The sequence below is a fragment of the Lagopus muta genome, chromosome 29, assembly GCF_023343835.1.
Source record: "Lagopus muta isolate bLagMut1 chromosome 29, bLagMut1 primary, whole genome shotgun sequence".
NCBI classification, from domain to species: domain Eukaryota; kingdom Metazoa; phylum Chordata; class Aves; order Galliformes; family Phasianidae; genus Lagopus; species Lagopus muta.
Window position 1 is genome coordinate 1,691,699 of NC_064461.1, and position 16,642 is coordinate 1,708,340.

General features: G+C 65.7%; 4 protein-coding genes across 4 annotated transcripts; 2 read left to right on the plus strand and 2 right to left on the minus strand.

Moving 5' to 3' along the window:
- Positions 1-64: 64 nt before the first annotated feature.
- PCP4L1 (Purkinje cell protein 4 like 1) lies at positions 65-1,264 on the minus strand. Its single transcript, XM_048929197.1, has 3 exons — positions 1,088-1,264; positions 888-942; positions 65-282 (listed from the first exon to the last, which is right to left on the minus strand). Exons 1-3 carry the CDS (start codon positions 1,100-1,102, stop codon positions 134-136), a joined length of 219 nt encoding a protein of 72 aa, XP_048785154.1. The 5' UTR covers positions 1,103-1,264; the 3' UTR covers positions 65-133.
- A 189-nt stretch (positions 1,265-1,453) lies between these two features.
- LOC125685814 (nuclear receptor subfamily 1 group I member 3-like) lies at positions 1,454-5,649 on the plus strand. Its single transcript, XM_048929244.1, is given in 11 exon segments — positions 1,454-1,597; positions 1,737-1,977; positions 2,365-2,495; positions 3,039-3,082; positions 3,084-3,212; positions 3,284-3,361; positions 3,364-3,488; positions 3,798-3,943; positions 4,015-4,131; positions 4,205-4,310; positions 4,940-5,649. Coding segments are annotated over 10 exon segments (1,170 nt in total). The 5' UTR covers positions 1,454-1,597; positions 1,737-1,813; the 3' UTR covers positions 5,070-5,649.
- A 261-nt stretch (positions 5,650-5,910) lies between these two features.
- LOC125685813 (nuclear receptor subfamily 1 group I member 3-like) lies at positions 5,911-13,020 on the plus strand. Its single transcript, XM_048929243.1, is given in 10 exon segments — positions 5,911-6,031; positions 10,176-10,240; positions 10,242-10,342; positions 10,722-10,852; positions 11,341-11,357; positions 11,359-11,792; positions 12,021-12,166; positions 12,238-12,354; positions 12,429-12,534; positions 12,803-13,020. Coding segments are annotated over 9 exon segments (1,245 nt in total). The 5' UTR covers positions 5,911-6,031; positions 10,176-10,177; the 3' UTR covers positions 12,933-13,020.
- A 165-nt stretch (positions 13,021-13,185) lies between these two features.
- Positions 13,186-15,868, minus strand: TOMM40L (translocase of outer mitochondrial membrane 40 like). Its single transcript, XM_048929245.1, is given in 11 exon segments — positions 13,186-13,382; positions 13,384-13,433; positions 13,518-13,620; positions 14,110-14,186; positions 14,277-14,404; positions 14,506-14,606; positions 14,706-14,807; positions 15,050-15,081; positions 15,084-15,141; positions 15,259-15,326; positions 15,737-15,868. Coding segments are annotated over 11 exon segments (909 nt in total). The 5' UTR covers positions 15,837-15,868; the 3' UTR covers positions 13,186-13,292.
- Between the last annotated feature and the right edge of the window lie 774 nt (positions 15,869-16,642).

Genomic DNA, 16,642 nt, shown 5'->3' on the forward strand with positions numbered 1-16,642 from the left:
CTGAACTCTTGACGTTGACCCCATAGGAGAGCTGAGCCCCCAGAATGAAGGGGGGGGTGGGGGGGTGGGATGGGGCTGCAGCCCCTATGCGAATAATGGGGTCGGAGGGGCGATGGGGGAGGGGGGTCGTTCTTTAGGGTCCCGATTCCTTTTTGCGCTTCTGGAAACGGCGGAATTTCCCCTGGATGGCGAGAGCCGCCCGCTCCGTTTCGGGTGCGCTCAGATCGATGTCGATCAGCTCCTCCTCCTCCTCCTCCGTCCTTTTGGGGTCGGCAGCTTTGGCTGCGGGGTTTGGGGCCGGGAGAAGAGACCACAAAAGGGGCCGCATTGCTCGCAGCCCCTCGGAGCGATGCCAGCACCCCCCCTCCCTGTGTCAGAGACGCGGGGACCCCAAAAGAGCCCCTGTCTGTAATGGGGAAACCCGGCGTGCGCCCCAAAACCGTCGTGGGACACCTAAAGGTGCACCCCAAAAACCTACAGGGGGCAACGGGGGACCCCAAAAGCCCCGTCTGTAATGGGGATACCCGAAATGCAACCCAAAACCCGCATGGGACACCTAAAGATGCACCCCAAAAGCCCCCCCCCCCATGTCAATACGGGGCAAGGAGCACCCAGAGGCGCACCCCAAAACCCCATAGGGGCACTGGGGCCACCCAAGGCCCCCACCCAGGGCAGGGAGCGCCCCATGACCCAAAGCTGCGCCCCCAAACCCTTACGGGGCACCCAGAGCTGCCCCCCCCAAACCCCAATGGGAGAACTTGCGAGCCCCAAGCCCTTCTGGGACAACGGGGACACCCGAAGGAGCGCGGCTTCGTCCCCCCCCCTCCTCCCCATCCCCGAATCCCACCCGCCCCACATCTCTGCAGTCCCCAGATGGGGTCCCTCACCTTCCTGCTGCCCTCCGGGTGCCTCCGTAGGACGCGGGGATGCATCGGGGCTGCGCTGCGGGGGAGAGCAGGACAGCGGGTAACGGCGGGGAACGGCATGGGAACGGCAGGGAACAGCGGGTGACAGCGGGTGACCCCGGATTTCCCCTTTCTTCACCCTTTTTTTTCCCCCTTTTCCCCTTTTTCCCCCCAATTCTCACCGCGCTCATCGCCATCCGCCACTCTGCGCCGCTCCGCGCCGACTCCGCTTTAAAAGGGGGCGCGCTTGAGTGACAGCCGCCGGCAGCCAATAGGAAGAGAGGGGGGCGGGACTCACCGGACACACCCCCCCACGCGTCCCCCCAGTCTGAGCCTCGACTTTTGTCCCCATCCCTGCCCCCTCTGTGTCCCCTGTCCCCATGGCTTTGTCCTAAAGCCTCTCCCCTGCTTCCCCCCACCCCTGTCCCCACGTCTCCCCATCCCTGTGCTTGTCCCAGCCCTGTCCCCTTCTTGTCCCTTACCTCCCTCCCCCTGCCCCCCACCCGTCCCCATTCAGCGCCATCCCCTGCCCATCCCCACGTGCCACCCATCCCCGCCTCCCCGCAGCTCAAGTTCAAAGTTCAAAGTCCACGGGGCTACAGAGGGGGACGATCGTGGAGCGGTGACAAGCCCCCAACAGCGGGGACTTTGGGGACGCCAGCACAGCGGTGACAGCGGGCACAGCGGCCCAGGTAGCGGAGGGCTCCTTCTCCCTGTGGCTCAGCCTGTGGGGCCGGTGGGACGAGGAGGCTTTGAGGGGACAGGGAGGGGACGCGGCGCCGGGGCAGGGCCGGGCGTCACAGCATGGCAACGTCACACGTCGTCCCGCAGGCGCTGTGCCCGCAGGGTCCCCTTGTGGACGCGGCCCCTCCATCACCCCCTGACGGCCCCGGTCCCCGTCCCCAGCCATGTCCCTGTCCAGCCTCTCGGACCCGGACAGCCCCGGGGCTCAGCGCTGCCCCGGTGTCACCGACGTCCCCGAGGAGCCGAAGGTGTGCGCCGTGTGCGGGGACCGCGCCACCGGGTACCACTTCCATGTGATGAGCTGCGAAGGGTGCAAAGGGTTCTTCAGGTGGGACGGGGCTGGGCAGGACGAGGGGGGACGGAGAGGGACGGCGTAGGGACAGAAGGGGACGGGGGGGGGGGAGAACGGACGGCACGGGACGAAAGCAGACGCGAAGGCGCAGCGGGGACAGCGGCGTCCCCAACCTGAGCGCTGCTCTGCCCCCAGGGCACGGCGCCGGTTGTCACGGCTCAGCTCTGCCCCCCGTGTCCCCCTGTCCCGTGTCCCCACGTCCCACATCCCCGCATCCCACATCTCCTCTCCACATCCCAGATTCCCTCGTCCCTCGCTCCCCATCCCACGGCTCCAACTCCACAGTCCCCCTGTCCCCCTGTCCCCATCCCTCCAGCCCCCCGACTCCCCTCACCCATAACCCCACATCCCCGTGACCCCCAGGCGCTCCATCCTTAAGGCTGTGCACTTCACCTGCCCCTTCTCCCGGAGCTGCCCCATAACCAAGGCCAAGCGCCGGCAGTGCCAGGCGTGCCGCCTCCAGAAGTGCCTCGACGTGGGGATGAGGAAGGACAGTGAGTGGCGCCATGGGGGTGGGCGTGGGGGGAGGAGGGACAAGGGGGGACACTGGGGTGGGAGAAAGGGGCTTTGAGAGAGGGGGGATGGGAGGGGATGGGGGTGAAGAGGGGATGTGAGGGTGGAAGGGATGAGGAGGGACGGAGTTGGGCACTGGGGGCTGAGATGGGGCTTGGGTGGGACGACAGGAGACAGAGAGAGGGAATGCGGGGGACTCAGATGGCGTGATGGGAGATCAAGGTGGGACAAAGGCCATTGAGAGGAGCCAGAGAGGACATTTGGCAGACCCCAGTGGGACAAAGGAGATTGGAGGACATCAGTGGGACAACAGGAGACGTGCGGGGGGCGTCTTGGGGGACCCTGCTGCACAAAAGGGAGAAGGGACCCAGAGGAGCCACAGAGGACAGGGGCAGGGGAGCAAGCTGAAGGCACAGGGTTGTGGGGTTGAGAAGAGGGAGGGATGGTGGCAGCCCAGCAGCTCCGTGCGCCCCAGTGCCGCGCTCGGCACCACGCCTGGCGCTGCTGACACGTGTGGGGCGCAGTGATCATGTCAGAGGAGGCCGTGGGCCGACGCCGGGCGCTGCGGCTTGCAGCGGAGGTTGGCACAGATGCAGCCCGGGGGGCTGACGGAGGAGCAGCAGGAGCTCATCAGCATCCTCATCGCCGCACACAAACGCACCTTCGATTCCAGCTTCTCCCAGTTCCAGCACTACCGGGTGAGCTGGGAACCACGGCGCCGTCGGTGTCCAGCCCCGGGCTGCTGCTGACCCCACAGCTCTGCCCACAGCCTGCTGTGCGTCTCTGCATCCCCGACCTGCACTCCCAGAGCCCCCCCAGACCGGGCGTCCCTTCGGCACCCCTGGTCCCACAGTTGAACTGCCTGATGAGGATGTTCTGCCCGACGTCTTCTCCGTCCTGCCCCACTTTGCCGACCTCAGCACCTTCATGATCCAGCAGGTCATCAGGTTTGCCAAGGAGATCCCAGCGTTCAGGTGAGCGTGGGGCCGGGGCGGCCATCCCAAATCCAGCGCCATCCCAAATCCAGCGCCATCCCAAATCCAACGCCATCCCAAATCCAACACGATCCCAAATCCAACACCATCCCCAACCCAGCGCCATCCCAAATCCAGCGCCATCCCAAATCAACGCCATCCCAAATCAACACCATCCCAACCCAATGCCATCCCCAATCCAACACCATCCCCCCATCAATCCAACAACCCAACCCAATGCCATCCCTCCACCCCGTGCCACAACCCAACGTGGCCCCATCCCACTCCTGTCCCCTTGTCCCCACACAGAGGGCTGCCCATCGATGACCAGATCTCGCTGCTCAAAGGAGCCACGCTGGGCATCTGCCAGATCCAGTTCAACACAGTGTTCAACGAGGAAACCAACGCCTGGGAGTGCGGGCAGCACTGCTTCACCATCGAGGATGGAGCTCTGGGTGAGCGCTGAGGGGGCAGAGGGGCGGCCGTGTCCCCATTCTGGGCTCACAGGTCCCCTCGCTCTGCACAGCCGGCTTCCAGCAGATCTACCTGGAGCCGCTGCTCAAATTCCACATCAGCCTGAAGAAGCTGCGGCTGCACGAGGCTGAGTACGTCCTGCTGCTGGCCATGCTGCTCTTCTCGCCAGGTAGGGGACGTGGTGGCCGCCGTGGGCTCCCCTCCCCCCGGCCGCCAGCTGACGGCCCCCCGTCGCCCCCCAGACCACGCCAGCGTCACCCAGCGGGATTTCATTGACCAGCTGCAGGAGAAGGTGGCCCTCACGCTCAAGAGCTACATCGACCACCAGCACCCCATGCCCGAGGGCAGGTAGCCGCCATGGCCACAACCTGGTCCCCAGCTCCACCTGTGCTCTTCAACTCCACGGCCGTCCCCATCCGCACACCTGATCCCCAATGCTGTGGGGTCACCCTCAGCGCCTCGTCTGGTCCCCACTTCCACACAATCGTCCCCAACTCTGCACGTGGTCCCCAGTGCCGCACACCGTCCCCAAAGCCACGTCGTCATCCTCAACACCACGTGTGGTGCCCAACTCTATCGGCCCTTCCAATTCCACACGTGGTTGTCCCCAGTGCCACACACTGTCCCCAACTCCACACTGTCCCCAACTCCACGTTGTCCCCAGCTCCACATTGTCCCCAGCTCCACATTGTCCCCAGCTCCATGTTGTCCCCAACTCCATGTTGTCCCCAGCTCCACCTGCTCATCCCCCAACGCCACATGGCCCCCAATGCCACTCATGGTCCCCAACTCCACACCGTCATCCCAAACGCCAGCGCCTGGTCCCCAACCCCAAATTCATCCCCAACACCACACGTGGTCCCCAGTGCCACAAACCGCCCCCAGCACCGCAGTTCATCCCCAACACCACCAGAAATCCCCCTCCCCAAAGCGTCCCCCAGCACCACGGGGCGCCCAGCAGCTGCTCCCCGGCCCAGGTTCCTCTACGCCAAGCTGCTGCTGCTGCTGACGGAGCTGCAGACCCTGAAGATGGAGAACACGCGGCAGATCCTCCACATCCAGGACCTCTCCAGCATGACGCCGCTGCTCTCCGAAATCATCAGCTGAAGCCCAGCCAGGCGCTCAGCCCCCCGTCCCCATGAAGGGGCTCCTGCGCTTTGCAGGGCACAGTAAAGCTCTTTTCTCTTTCCTGCCTCTGTGCTCTTTAGAGCCGCTCTCAACACAGCTGTGCTCTGATCCCCTGCCTCCGAACGTCTTTTGGGTCCCTTCCCATTCCATCACTTTTGATGCTGTGAACCCAAAAAACCCCATGGTTCCACAGTTCTGTATTTCCTGAGATCCCTTCCAACCCAACCACATCCCAGAAGCCCCCCCAGCATCGATAATGGGCAGAGGAGCGCCCAAAGGTGCACCCTAAAACCCTGCAGGGTCACTGGGGCCGTCCAAGGCTGCACCCCAAGGCCCCCACCCAGGGCAGGGAGCGCCCCATGCCCCAAAGCTGCGCCCCCAAGCCCTTATGGGGCACTCAGAACGCCCAGAAACCCCAATGGGAGGAGTGGGGGTCTCCCAAAAGTGGGAGACCACTCCCAAAACCCCAAACCCCTGGGGGGACACCATGGACACCCAAAGGAGAGCAGCCTGGCTTTGTCCCCCCCCTTCCCATCCCCGAGTCCCACCCCGTCCATGACTTTGTCCCCATCCCTGCCCCTTCTGTGTCCCCTGTCCCCATACCTTTATCCTAAAGCCTCTCCCCTGCTTCCCCCCACCCCTGTCCCCATGTCTCCCCATCCCTGTGCTTGTTCCATCTCTGTCCCCTTCTTGTCCCTTACCTCCCTCCCCCCTGCCCCCCACCCGTCCCCCATTCAGCGCCATCCCCTGCCCATCCCCACGTGCCACCCATGTCCCCACCCGTCCCCACGTGCCACCCATCCCCGCCTCCCCGCAGCTCAAGTTCAAAGTTCAAAGTCCACGGGGCTACAGAGGGGACGATCGTGGAGCGGTGACAAGCCCCCAGCAGCGGGGACTTTGGGGACGCCAGCACAGCGGTGACAGCGGGCACAGCGGCCCAGGTAGCGGAGGGCTCCTTCTCCCCGTGCCTCAGCCTGTGGGGCCGGTGGGACGAGGAGGCTTTGAGGGGACAGGGAGGGGGACGCGGCGCCGGGGCAGGGCCGGGCGTCACAGCATGGCAACGTCACACGTCGTCCCGCAGGCGCTGTGCCCGCAGGGTCCCCTTGTGGACGCGGCCCCTCCATCACCCCCTGACGGCCCCGTCCCCGTCCCCAGCCATGTCCTTGTCCAGCCTCTCGGACCCGGACAGCCCCGGGGCTCAGCGCTGCCCCGGTGTCACCGACGTCCCCGAGGAGCCGAAGGTGTGCGCCGTGTGCGGGGACCGCGCCACCGGGTACCACTTCCATGTGATGAGCTGCGAAGGGTGCAAAGGGTTCTTCAGGTGGGACGGGGCTGGGCAGGACGAGGGGGGGACGGAAGGGGACGGGGGGGCGGCGAGAGAGGACGGCACGGGACGAAAGCGGACGCGAAGGCGCAGCGGGGACAGCGGCGTCCCCCAACCTGAGCGCTGCTCTGCCCCCAGGGCACGGCGCCGGTTGTCACGGCTCAGCTCTGCCCCCGTGTCCCCACGTCCCACATCCCCTCATCCCACATCTCCTCTCCACGTCCCCACATCCCAGATTCCCTCGTCCCTCGCTCCCCATCCCCCTGTCCCCAACTCCCCGTCCTCTTGTCCCCCTCTCCTGCCTCCCTCCAGCCCCCCGACTCCCAGCCCCCCGACTCCCCTCACCCATAACCCCACATCCCCGTGACCCCCAGGCGCTCCATCCTTAAGGCTGTGCACTTCACCTGCCCTTTCTCCCGGAGCTGCCCCATAACCAAGGCCAAGCGCCGGCAGTGCCAGGCGTGCCGCCTGCAGAAGTGCCTCGACGTGGGGATGAGGAAGGACAGTGAGTGGCGCCATGGGGGTGGGCATGGGGGGAAGAGGAAATGGGGGAGTGGGGACAAGGGGGGACCCCGGGTGTGGGAGAGTGGCATTGAGAGAGAGGGGATGGGAGAGGATGGGGGTGAAGTGGGGATGGGGGGAAACAGGATGTGAGGGTGGAAGGGATGAGGAGGGACGGAGTTGGGCACTGGGGGCTGAGATGGGGCTTGGGTGGGACGACAGGAGACAGAGAGAAGGAATGCAGGGGACTCAGATGCTGCGATGGGAGATCAAGGTGGGACGAAGGCCATTGAGAGTATGGGGGGTGTTTGGGGGACCCTGCTGCACAGAAGGGAGAAGGGACCCAGAGGGGCCACAGAGGACAGGGGAGCAAGCTGAAGGCACAGGGCTGTGAGACGAGGGAGGGATGGTGGCAGCCCAGCAGCTCCGTGCGCCCGGTGGTGGTGACCATGGCCACCAGCCTGGCGCTGCTGACCACGTGTGGGGCGCAGTGATCATGTCAGAGGAGGCCGTGGGCCGGCGCCGGGCGCTGCGGCTGCAGCGGAGGTTGGCACGGGCGCAGCCCAGGGGGCTGACGGAGGAGCAGCAGGAGCTCATCAGCATCCTCATCGCCGCACGCAAACGCACCTTCGACTCCTGCATCTCCCAGTTCCATCACTACCGGGTGAGCTGGGAACCACGGCGCCGTCGGTTGTCCAGCCCCGGGCTGCTGCTGACCCCACAGCTCTGCCCACAGCCTGCTGTGCGTCTCTGCGTCCCCGACCTGCACTCCAGAGCCCCCCCCGGACCGGGCGTCCCTTCAGCACCCCTGGTCCCCACAGTTGAACTGCCTGGATGAGGATGTGCTGCCCGAAGTCTTCTCCATCCTGCTCTACATCGCCCACAACAGCACCTTCATGATCCAGCAGGTCATCAGGTTCGCCAAGGAGATCCCAGCGTTCAGGTGAGTGTGGGGCCGGGGCGGCCATCCCAAATCAATGCCATCCCAAATCCAACACCATCCCAAATCAACACCATCCCAAATCCAACGCCATTCCAAACCCAACCCCATCCCAAATCCAACACCATCCCAAACCCAACGTTGTTCCTCCACTCAATCCAACAACCCAACCCAATGCCATCCCTCCACCCCGTGCCACAACCCAACGTGGCCCCATCCCACTCCTGTCCCCTTGTCCCCACACAGAGGGCTGCCCATCGATGACCAGATCTCGCTGCTCAAAGGAGCCACGCTGGGCATCTGCCAGATCCAATCCAACACGGTGTTCAACGAGGAAACCAACGCCTGGGAGTGCGGGCAGCACTGCTTCACCATGGAGGACGGAGCTCTGGGTGAGCGCTGAGGGGGCAGAGGGGCGGCCGTGTCCCCATCTGGGCTCACAGGTCCCCTCGCTCTGCACAGCCGGCTTCCAGCAGATCTACCTGGAGCCGCTGCTCAAATTCCACGTCAGCCTGAAGAAGCTGGCGGCTGCACGAGGCTGAGTACGTCCTGCTGCTGGCCATGCTGCTCTTCTCGCCAGGTAGGGGACGTGGTGGCCGCCGTGGGCTCCCTCCCCCCGGCCGCCAGCTGACGGCCCCCCATCGCCCCCCAGACCACGCCAGCGTCACCCAGCGGGATTTCATTGACCAGCTGCAGGAGAAGGTGGCCCTCACGCTCAAGAGCTACATCGACCACCAGCACCCCCATGCCCGAGGGCAGGTAGCCGCCACGGCCACCATCTGCTCCCCAGCACCACCTCTGATCCCCAAACCCACGCGGTCGTCCCCACCTTCACACATCCCCCCCACACTCAATGTGGCTCTTGGTGCCATCTGCTCATCCCCTATGCCTCACGTGCTCCCCAATGCCACCCCCGCCATCTCCAACGCCACACGTGGCTCCCAGCTCCTCTGCTCGTCCCCAGCACCGCGCGCTCCCCAAATCGTCCCCCAGCACCACGGGGCGCCCAGCAGCTGCTCCCCGGCCCAGGTTCCTCTACGCCAAGCTGCTGCTGCTGCTGACGGAGCTGCAGACCCTGAAGATGGAGAACACGCGGCAGATCCTCCACATCCAGGACCTCTCCAGCATGACGCCGCTGCTCTCCGAAATCATCAGCTGAAGCCCAGCCAGGCGCTCAGCCCCCGTCCCCATGAAGGGGCTCCGTCGCGCTTTGCAGGGCACAGTAAAGCTCTTTTCTCTTTCCTGCCTCTGTGCTCTTTAGAGCCGCTCTCAACACAGCTGCGCTCTGATCCCCTGCCTCCGTCCGTCTTTTGGGTCCCTTCCCATTCCATCACTTTTGATGCTGTGAACCAAAACCCCAATGGTTCCACAGTTCTGTATTTCCTGAGATCCCTTCCAACCCAACCACATCCCAGAAGCCCCCCCAGCATCAATAATGGGCAAGGAGCGCCCAAAGGTGCACCCTAAAACCCTGCAGGGTCACTGGGGCCGTCCAAGGCTGCACCCCCAAGGCCCCCCACCCAGGGCAGGGAGCGCCCCATGCCCAAAGCTGCGCCCCCCAAGCCCCTTATGGGGCACTCAGAACACCCAGAAAACCCCAATGGGAGGAGAGGGGTCTCCTAAAAGTGCAACCCAAACCCCTGGGGGGACACCATGGACACCCAAAGGAGAGCAAGCCTGGCTTTGTCCCCCCCTTCCCATCCCCAAGTCCCACCCTGTCCATGACTTTGTCCCCATCCCTGCCCCCTCTGTGTCCCCTGTCCCCATACCTTTATCCTAAAGCCTCTCCCCTGCTTCCCCCCCACCCCTGTCCCCATGTCTCCCCATCCCTGTGCTTGTCCCATCCCTGTCCCCCTTCTTGTCCCTTACCTCCCTCCCCCTGCCCCCCCACCCGTCCCTATTCAGCGCCATCCCCTGCCCATCCCCACGTGCCACCCATGTCCCCACCCGTCCCCACGTGCCACCCATCCCCGCCTCCCCGCAGCTCAAGTTCAAAGTTCAAAGTCCACGGGGCTACAGAGGGGACGATCGTGGAGCGGTGACAAGCCCCCAACAGCGGGGACTTTGGGGACGCCAGCACAGCGGTGACAGCGGGCACAGCGGCCCAGGTAGCGGAGGGCTCCTTCTCCCTGTGGCTCAGCCTGTGGGGCCGGTGGGACGAGGAGGCTTTGAGGGGACAGGGAGGGGACGCGGCGCCGGGGCAGGGCCGGGCGTCACACCATGGCAACGTCACCGTCGTCCCGCAGGCGCTGTGCCCGCAGGGTCCCCTTGTGGACGCGGCCCCTCCATCACCCCCTGACGGCCCCGTCCCCGTCCCCAGCCATGTCCCTGTCCAGCCTCTCGGACCCGGACAGCCCCGGGGCGCAGCGCTGCCCCGGTGTCACCCGACGTCCCCGAGGAGCCGAAGGTGTGCGCCGTGTGCGGGGACCGCGCCACCGGGTACCACTTCCATGTGATGAGCTGCGAAGGGTGCAAAGGGTTCTTCAGGTGGGACGGGGCTGGGCAGGACGAGGGGGGACGGAAGGGGACGGGGGGGGGGCGGCGAGAGAGGACGGCACGGGGCGAAAGCGGACGCGAAGGCGCAGCGGGGACAGCGGCGTCCCCAACCTGAGCGCTGCTCTGCCCCCAGGGCACGGCGCCGGTTGTCACGGCTCAGCTCTGCCCCCGTGTCCCCACATCCCACATCCCCTCATCCCACATCTCCTCTCCACGTCCCCACATCCCAGATTCCCTCGTCCCTCGCTCCCCATCCCCCTGTCCCCAACTCCCCGTCCTCTCGTCCCCCCTCTCCTGCCTCCCTCCAGCCCCCCGACTCCCAGCCCCACGACTCCCCTCACCCATAACCCCACATCCCCGTGACCCCCAGGCGCTCCATCCTTAAGGCTGTGCACTTCACCTGCCCTTTCTCCCGGAGCTGCCCCATAACCAAGGCCAAGCGCCGGCAGTGCCAGGCGTGCCGCCTGCAGAAGTGCCTCGACGTGGGGATGAGGAAGGACAGTGAGTGGCGCCATGGGGGAGGGTGTGGGGGGAGGAGGGAGGGGGGGGAGTAGGGACAAGGGGGGACACTGGGGTGGAGAAAGGGGCTTTGATAGAGAGGGGATGGGAGGGGATGGGGGTGAAGAGGGGATGGGGGGAAACAGGGATGTGAGGGTGGAAGGGATGAGGAGGGACGGAGTTGGGCACTGGGGGCTGAGATGGGGGCTTGGGTGGGACGACAGGAGACAGAGAGAGGGAATGCGGGGGACTCAGATGGTGTGATGGGAGATCAAGGTGGGACAAAGGCCATTGAGAGTAGGGGGGTGTTTGGGGGACCCTGCTGCACAGAAGGGAGAAGGGACCCAGAGGGGCCACAGAGGACAGGGGAGCAAGCTGAAGGCACAGGGCTGTGAGACGAGGGAGGGATGGTGGCAGCCCAGCAGCTCCGTGCGCCCGGTGGTGGTGACCATGGCCACCAGCCTGGCGCTGCTGACACGTGTGGGGCGCAGTGATCATGTCAGAGGAGGGCCGTGGGCCGGCGCCGGGCGCTGCGGCTGCAGCGGAGGTTGGCACGGGCGCAGCCCAGGGGGCTGACGGAGGAGCAGCAGGAGCTCATCAGCATCCTCATCGCCGCACGCAAACGCACCTTCGACTCCTGCATCTCCCAGTTCCAGCACTACCCGGGTGAGCTGGGAACCACGGCGCCGTCGGTGTCCAGCCCCGGGCTGCTGCTGACCCCACAGCTCTGCCCACAGCCTGCTGTGCGTCTCTGCGTCCCCGACCTGCACTCCCAGAGCCCCCCCGGACCGGGCGTCCCTTCGGCACCCCTGGTCCCACAGTTGAACTGCCTGGATGAGGATGTGCTGCCCGAAGTCTTCTCCATCCTGCTCTACATCGCCCACAACAGCACCTTCATGATCCAGCAGGTCATCAGGTTTGCCAAGGAGATCCCAGCGTTCAGGTGAGCGTGGGGCCAGGGCGGCCATCCCAAATCCAACGCCATTCCAAATCCAACCCCATCCCAAATCCAAACACCATCCAAATCAACACCATCCCAAATCCAACGCCATCCCAAACCCAACGTTGTTCCTCCACTCAATCCAACAACCCAACCCAATGCCATCCCTCCACCCCACGCCACAACCCAACGTGGCCCCATCCCCACTCCTGTCCCCTTGTCCCCACACAGAGGGCTGCCCATCGATGACCAGATCTCGCTGCTCAAAGGAGCCACGCTGGGCATCTGCCAGATCCAATCCAACACGGTGTTCAATGAAAAAACCAACGCCTGGGAGTGCGGGCAGCACTGCTTCACCATGGAGGACGGAGCTCTGGGTGAGCGCTGAGGGGGCAGAGGGGCGGCCGGTGTCCCCATCTGGGCTCACAGGTCCCCTCGCTCTGCACAGCCGGCTTCCAGCAGATCTACCTGGAGCCGCTGCTCAAATTCCACGTCAGCCTGAAGAAGCTGCGGCTGCACGAGGCTGAGTACGTCCTGCTGCTGGCCATGCTGCTCTTCTCGCCAGGTAGGGGACGTGGTGGCCGCCGTGGGCTCCCTCCCCCCCGGCTGCCAGCTGACGGCCCCCCCATTGCCCCCCAGACCACGCCAGCGTCACCCAGCGGGATTTCATTGACCAGCTGCAGGAGAAGGTGGCCCTCACGCTCAAGAGCTACATCGACCACCAGCACCCCATGCCTGAGGGCAGGTAGCCGCCATGGCCACCATCTGCTCCCCAGCTCCACCTCTGATCCCCAAACCCACGCGGTCGTCCCCACTTTCACACATCCCCCCCACACTCGATGTGGCTCTTGGTGCCACCCGCTCACCCCTATGCCTCACGTGCTCCCCAATGCCACCCCGCCATCCCCACCACCACACATGGCTCCCAGCTCCTCCTGCTCGTCCCCAGCACCGCGCGCTCCCCAAAGCGCCCCCAGCACCACGGGGCGCCCAGCAGCTGCTCCCCGGCCCAGGTTCCTCTACGCCAAGCTGCTGCTGCTGCTGACGGAGCTGCAGACCCTGAAGGTGGAGAACACGCGGCAGATCCTCCACATCCAGCAGCTCTCCAGCATGACGCCGCTGCTCTCCGAAATCATCAGCTGAAGCCCAGCCAGGCGCTCAGCCCCCGTCCCCTCGCGCCCCGCGGGGCTCCATCGCACTTTGCAGGGCAGAGTAAAGCTCTTTTATTTTTTCCAGGCTCTGTGGCTGCGCTCTGCAGGGCGCTTCCAGCCCCTCCCCGCGTGGCCAAAGGGGGGGAAACTGAGGCAGAGCAGGCTCCGGGGTGGGCGGGATGGAAGCCCCGACCGCGGCCGCGTCAACCCAAAGATCCTCCTGGTGCCGACGCTGCGTCCCACGGTGCTGGCAGACCCCAGCCGGGCTGTGGGGCGGGGCGGCCCTGGGGTGGGTGCCGGGTTCCCCTGTGGCACGGTGGCTCCCTGAGCAGGACGGTGGCAGCGCCGGCCCTCAGCCCACGATGACGCTGAAGCCGCAGTGGAAACGGTTCTTCCAATGGTTGAGGAAAGCGCCCAGAGCCAACGTGACGGGCAGGGGGGGGCAGCTTCTTCTCCAGCACTGCCCCGACGCTCCAGTTACTGTCCAGAAGCCCTGGGGGGGGGAAAGGGGGGGTGGGAGTGAGCGGCTGGGGTCACACGGGGGGGGGGGGGGGGGTGGCTGCAGCCCCTCACTCACCTCTGAAGACGACGTTGGCCTGCGGCAGGTTGAGCTGGTAGCCAAAAGCAAAGGTGGTGTCCTGCAGCCGCGTGTTGGCCTCCAGCTCCACGCCGACCTGCACCTGGGGGGCACCAGCGTGAGGGGTTGGGGGGCCCGGGGGGGGCTGAGGTCCCTTCCAACCCAACTGTGCTGCGACCCCACGGTTCTGTGGTCCTTAGAGCCCCCCACATTGCAACGGCGCTCTGATCCCGTTCACCTGCCAGCTTTGGGGTCCTTCCCAACCCAAACCTTCCATCAACCCACGGCTTCCCGTAGTTGAGCCCAAACCCCCAACGCCTCCGTGATTCCGCATCCTTCCAGGTCCTTCCCAACCCAGTTCTGTGGTCCTTGAGCCCCCTTCCAACCCAACCACGTTGTGACCCCCCAGTCTCCTGGTCTTTGGGATCCTTTCCAACCCAACCACTGAGATCCCACAGTTCCCTGGTCTTTGGGCCCCTTTCCAATCCATCCATGTTGTGACCCCCCCAGTCCCCTGGTCTTCAGGATCTCCTCCAACCCAACCACCCCAGGGCACCGCTGTTCTCCACCCCACAGCAGCCCAGATGCCCACCTGCTCGTTGGCTTTGTGGTAGTAACTCGCATGGGCGCCACCATAGCCAACATTGAGCGTCGCCACCCACTTGGAAGCTGGAAGAAAGAAACGAGAGGACGGGCAATGGGACGTGAGGACACCCCTGGGGACGACGCGGTGTCACCAGCATCCAGGTGCCCCATTACCGGTGTATTTCCCTGCCAGTGTCAGGATGGCTCCTTCCTCCCCCGGCCGCCGGTGGTAAACCATCTCCCCACCCAGCACCAGGCGGGAGGTGATGCTCTGAAGGAAATGTGCCACCAGGATCACTGCAGGGACAGCGGGACCTCAGCGCCCGGTGGCTTCGATGGCCCCACAAGGGGACTTTAGGGGGGGGGGACACTGAGGTAGGGGGGGCGCCCCATTTACCAGACCCCGCCGAGGAGGTCGGGGTTGCCCAGCGTCAGGGTGGCTGTGCAGTCGTCCCCGCGGTACTCGCCGTCAAATTGCCAGGTGACGAATTTCGCCTGGTGGGTCTGAATGGGGGTTTGGGGGATAGGATCCAATGGGTGACGGTGACACCCCTGCCCTGTTGTCACCCCCCCCCCCCCCCCCCAAAAAAAAACCAGCCCCACCTGGAAGACAGCTTTGGTGCGGATGCGCTCGGCCAGGAGATGCAGGATCTGCGCGTTGAGGCTGCCGCTGTTGTCCATGTCCCCCACCAGAGTGGGGAATGCCTTGGGGATGATGGGGGACGGGCTCAGGGGGGTGACAAGGACACCGTGCCACCTCTCCCTTGCACCAACTGTGCCCTCGTTGCCCCACACCACCCCACTGCCATCCCTCGGACACACGGTTTGCTCCTTTCCGTGCCCTGCAGCCACCCCAGGGTCGCCCCAAAGCCACCCCAGGACCACTCACCCCACAGACCCCCTGGAAGCCCCCCCCCCACCAAGGCTCCACTTCGGGGTCCCCTCACCTCAGTGGGCCCCAGCTGCCGGTCCCCAACGAGGTGGCATTGAAGTGGTAATTAGAAGGGCCCAGGGTGCTCATGTGCACCGTGTGTGTCACCTGTGGGGGGGGGGGGGACAGCATCAGTGCCTTTGGGGGGTGGGGAGGGCGGACAGGGACGTGGTGGCACTTTGTGCCCCCCTCCCATCGCTGTGTTTCCCCCCCCCCCCCCAAGACCTGGAAGTGGCTGCTGAGGGCTTTGTTGACGATCAGCTTCACGCCCTCCATCTGCTGTGGGAAAACCTCTGTGGGGAGAGAAGGAAAACGGCGTGGGGACATCGAGGGGAGACCCCCAACCTCCCCCCCAAAACCCCACCACAAACTGCCCCCCAACTGCACCCACCCGTTCTGTTCCCTCAATGCCCCCCCAAACGCCCCCCAATGCCCCCAAGCGGCCCCCCTTTGTCCCCAATGCCCACCCACAACTCCCCCGTGCCCCTCAATGCCCCCCATTCCCCTCCGCCCGCCCCCATTCCGCCCCCCCCCCCCGCGTCCCTGTGACCCCAAAGCCCCCCCCAACCCCCCACCCCCACCCAAAAGCCCCCCCAGCTCTGCCCCCCCCCCCCCCAATTCTCCCCATCTGCCCCCCCACGTTCCGCTCCCCACTCCCCCATTTCCCCCCCCCCCCACCCCCCCGCGGCTCCTCCCCCCCAACCTTTGCACTGTCGGTGCAGCTCATCGAAGCTCCCCGGGTTCCCCAGATTCTCCCCCCGGCGCGGTGCTCGGGGCACGGCGGGACCCCACGCGTTCCCCATTCCCCCCCCCCGGCCCGGCCCGGCCCTACGGCCGCCGCCCGCCCCCCCCGAGCGCTGTGGGCGCCGCCATCGCAGGTGGGGGCAGCGCAGCCGGAAGGGATTCGTGAGGCCGCGCCCACGCTGAGGCCGAGGCCGCCATCTTGAGTGCGGGCAACGCTGCCCTCCCATTGGCTCAGGCGGAGGGGTGGGACGGCCGCCATTTTGGGTGCGGGCAGCGCTGCGCTCCCATTGGCTGAGCCCGAAGGAGCGGTGCACCGCGCTCCGTCGTCCCCCCGGAATCCGCCCCCATCGTGGCACAGTTCCGCAGTTTCCGAGTTCCGCCTCCCTTTTTGCGTCCCCTCTGTTCTCTCCCGCCTCCCCGCGGGCACAGCCTGCGTCTCTTCCGCGCGTCCCCGTATCCTTCGTGTGTCACCTCCCTACACCCCCATCATGTCCCTCTTTGTGCCCCCTCTCAGCGTCCCTACGCCCCTCCCTGTGCCCACTGCCCACCCCCCCCCATGTCCCCTATCCATACGCCATGTCCCCTTCCTGCATCCCCCTCCCCACTGCCCCCACCGTGTCCCCTTTCTGTCCCCCCGCCTTCTTGTCTGCCCCATCTCCTCTCCCCACGTCCCTGGACCCCCCCCATGTCCCTTCCTGTGTCCCTCTGTGTATTTTCCAGGAAAGGGCCCCCACCACCCATTGGGGACAGATGGATGTTGCCCCCAGAGCCACCCCTGTGGCCCTTTGAACACGTTGTCCCCAAACAGCAGCAGTGTCCCCTATGGTGGCTGCGTGTGACGCTGTCACACCATGGCCGAGGGTCA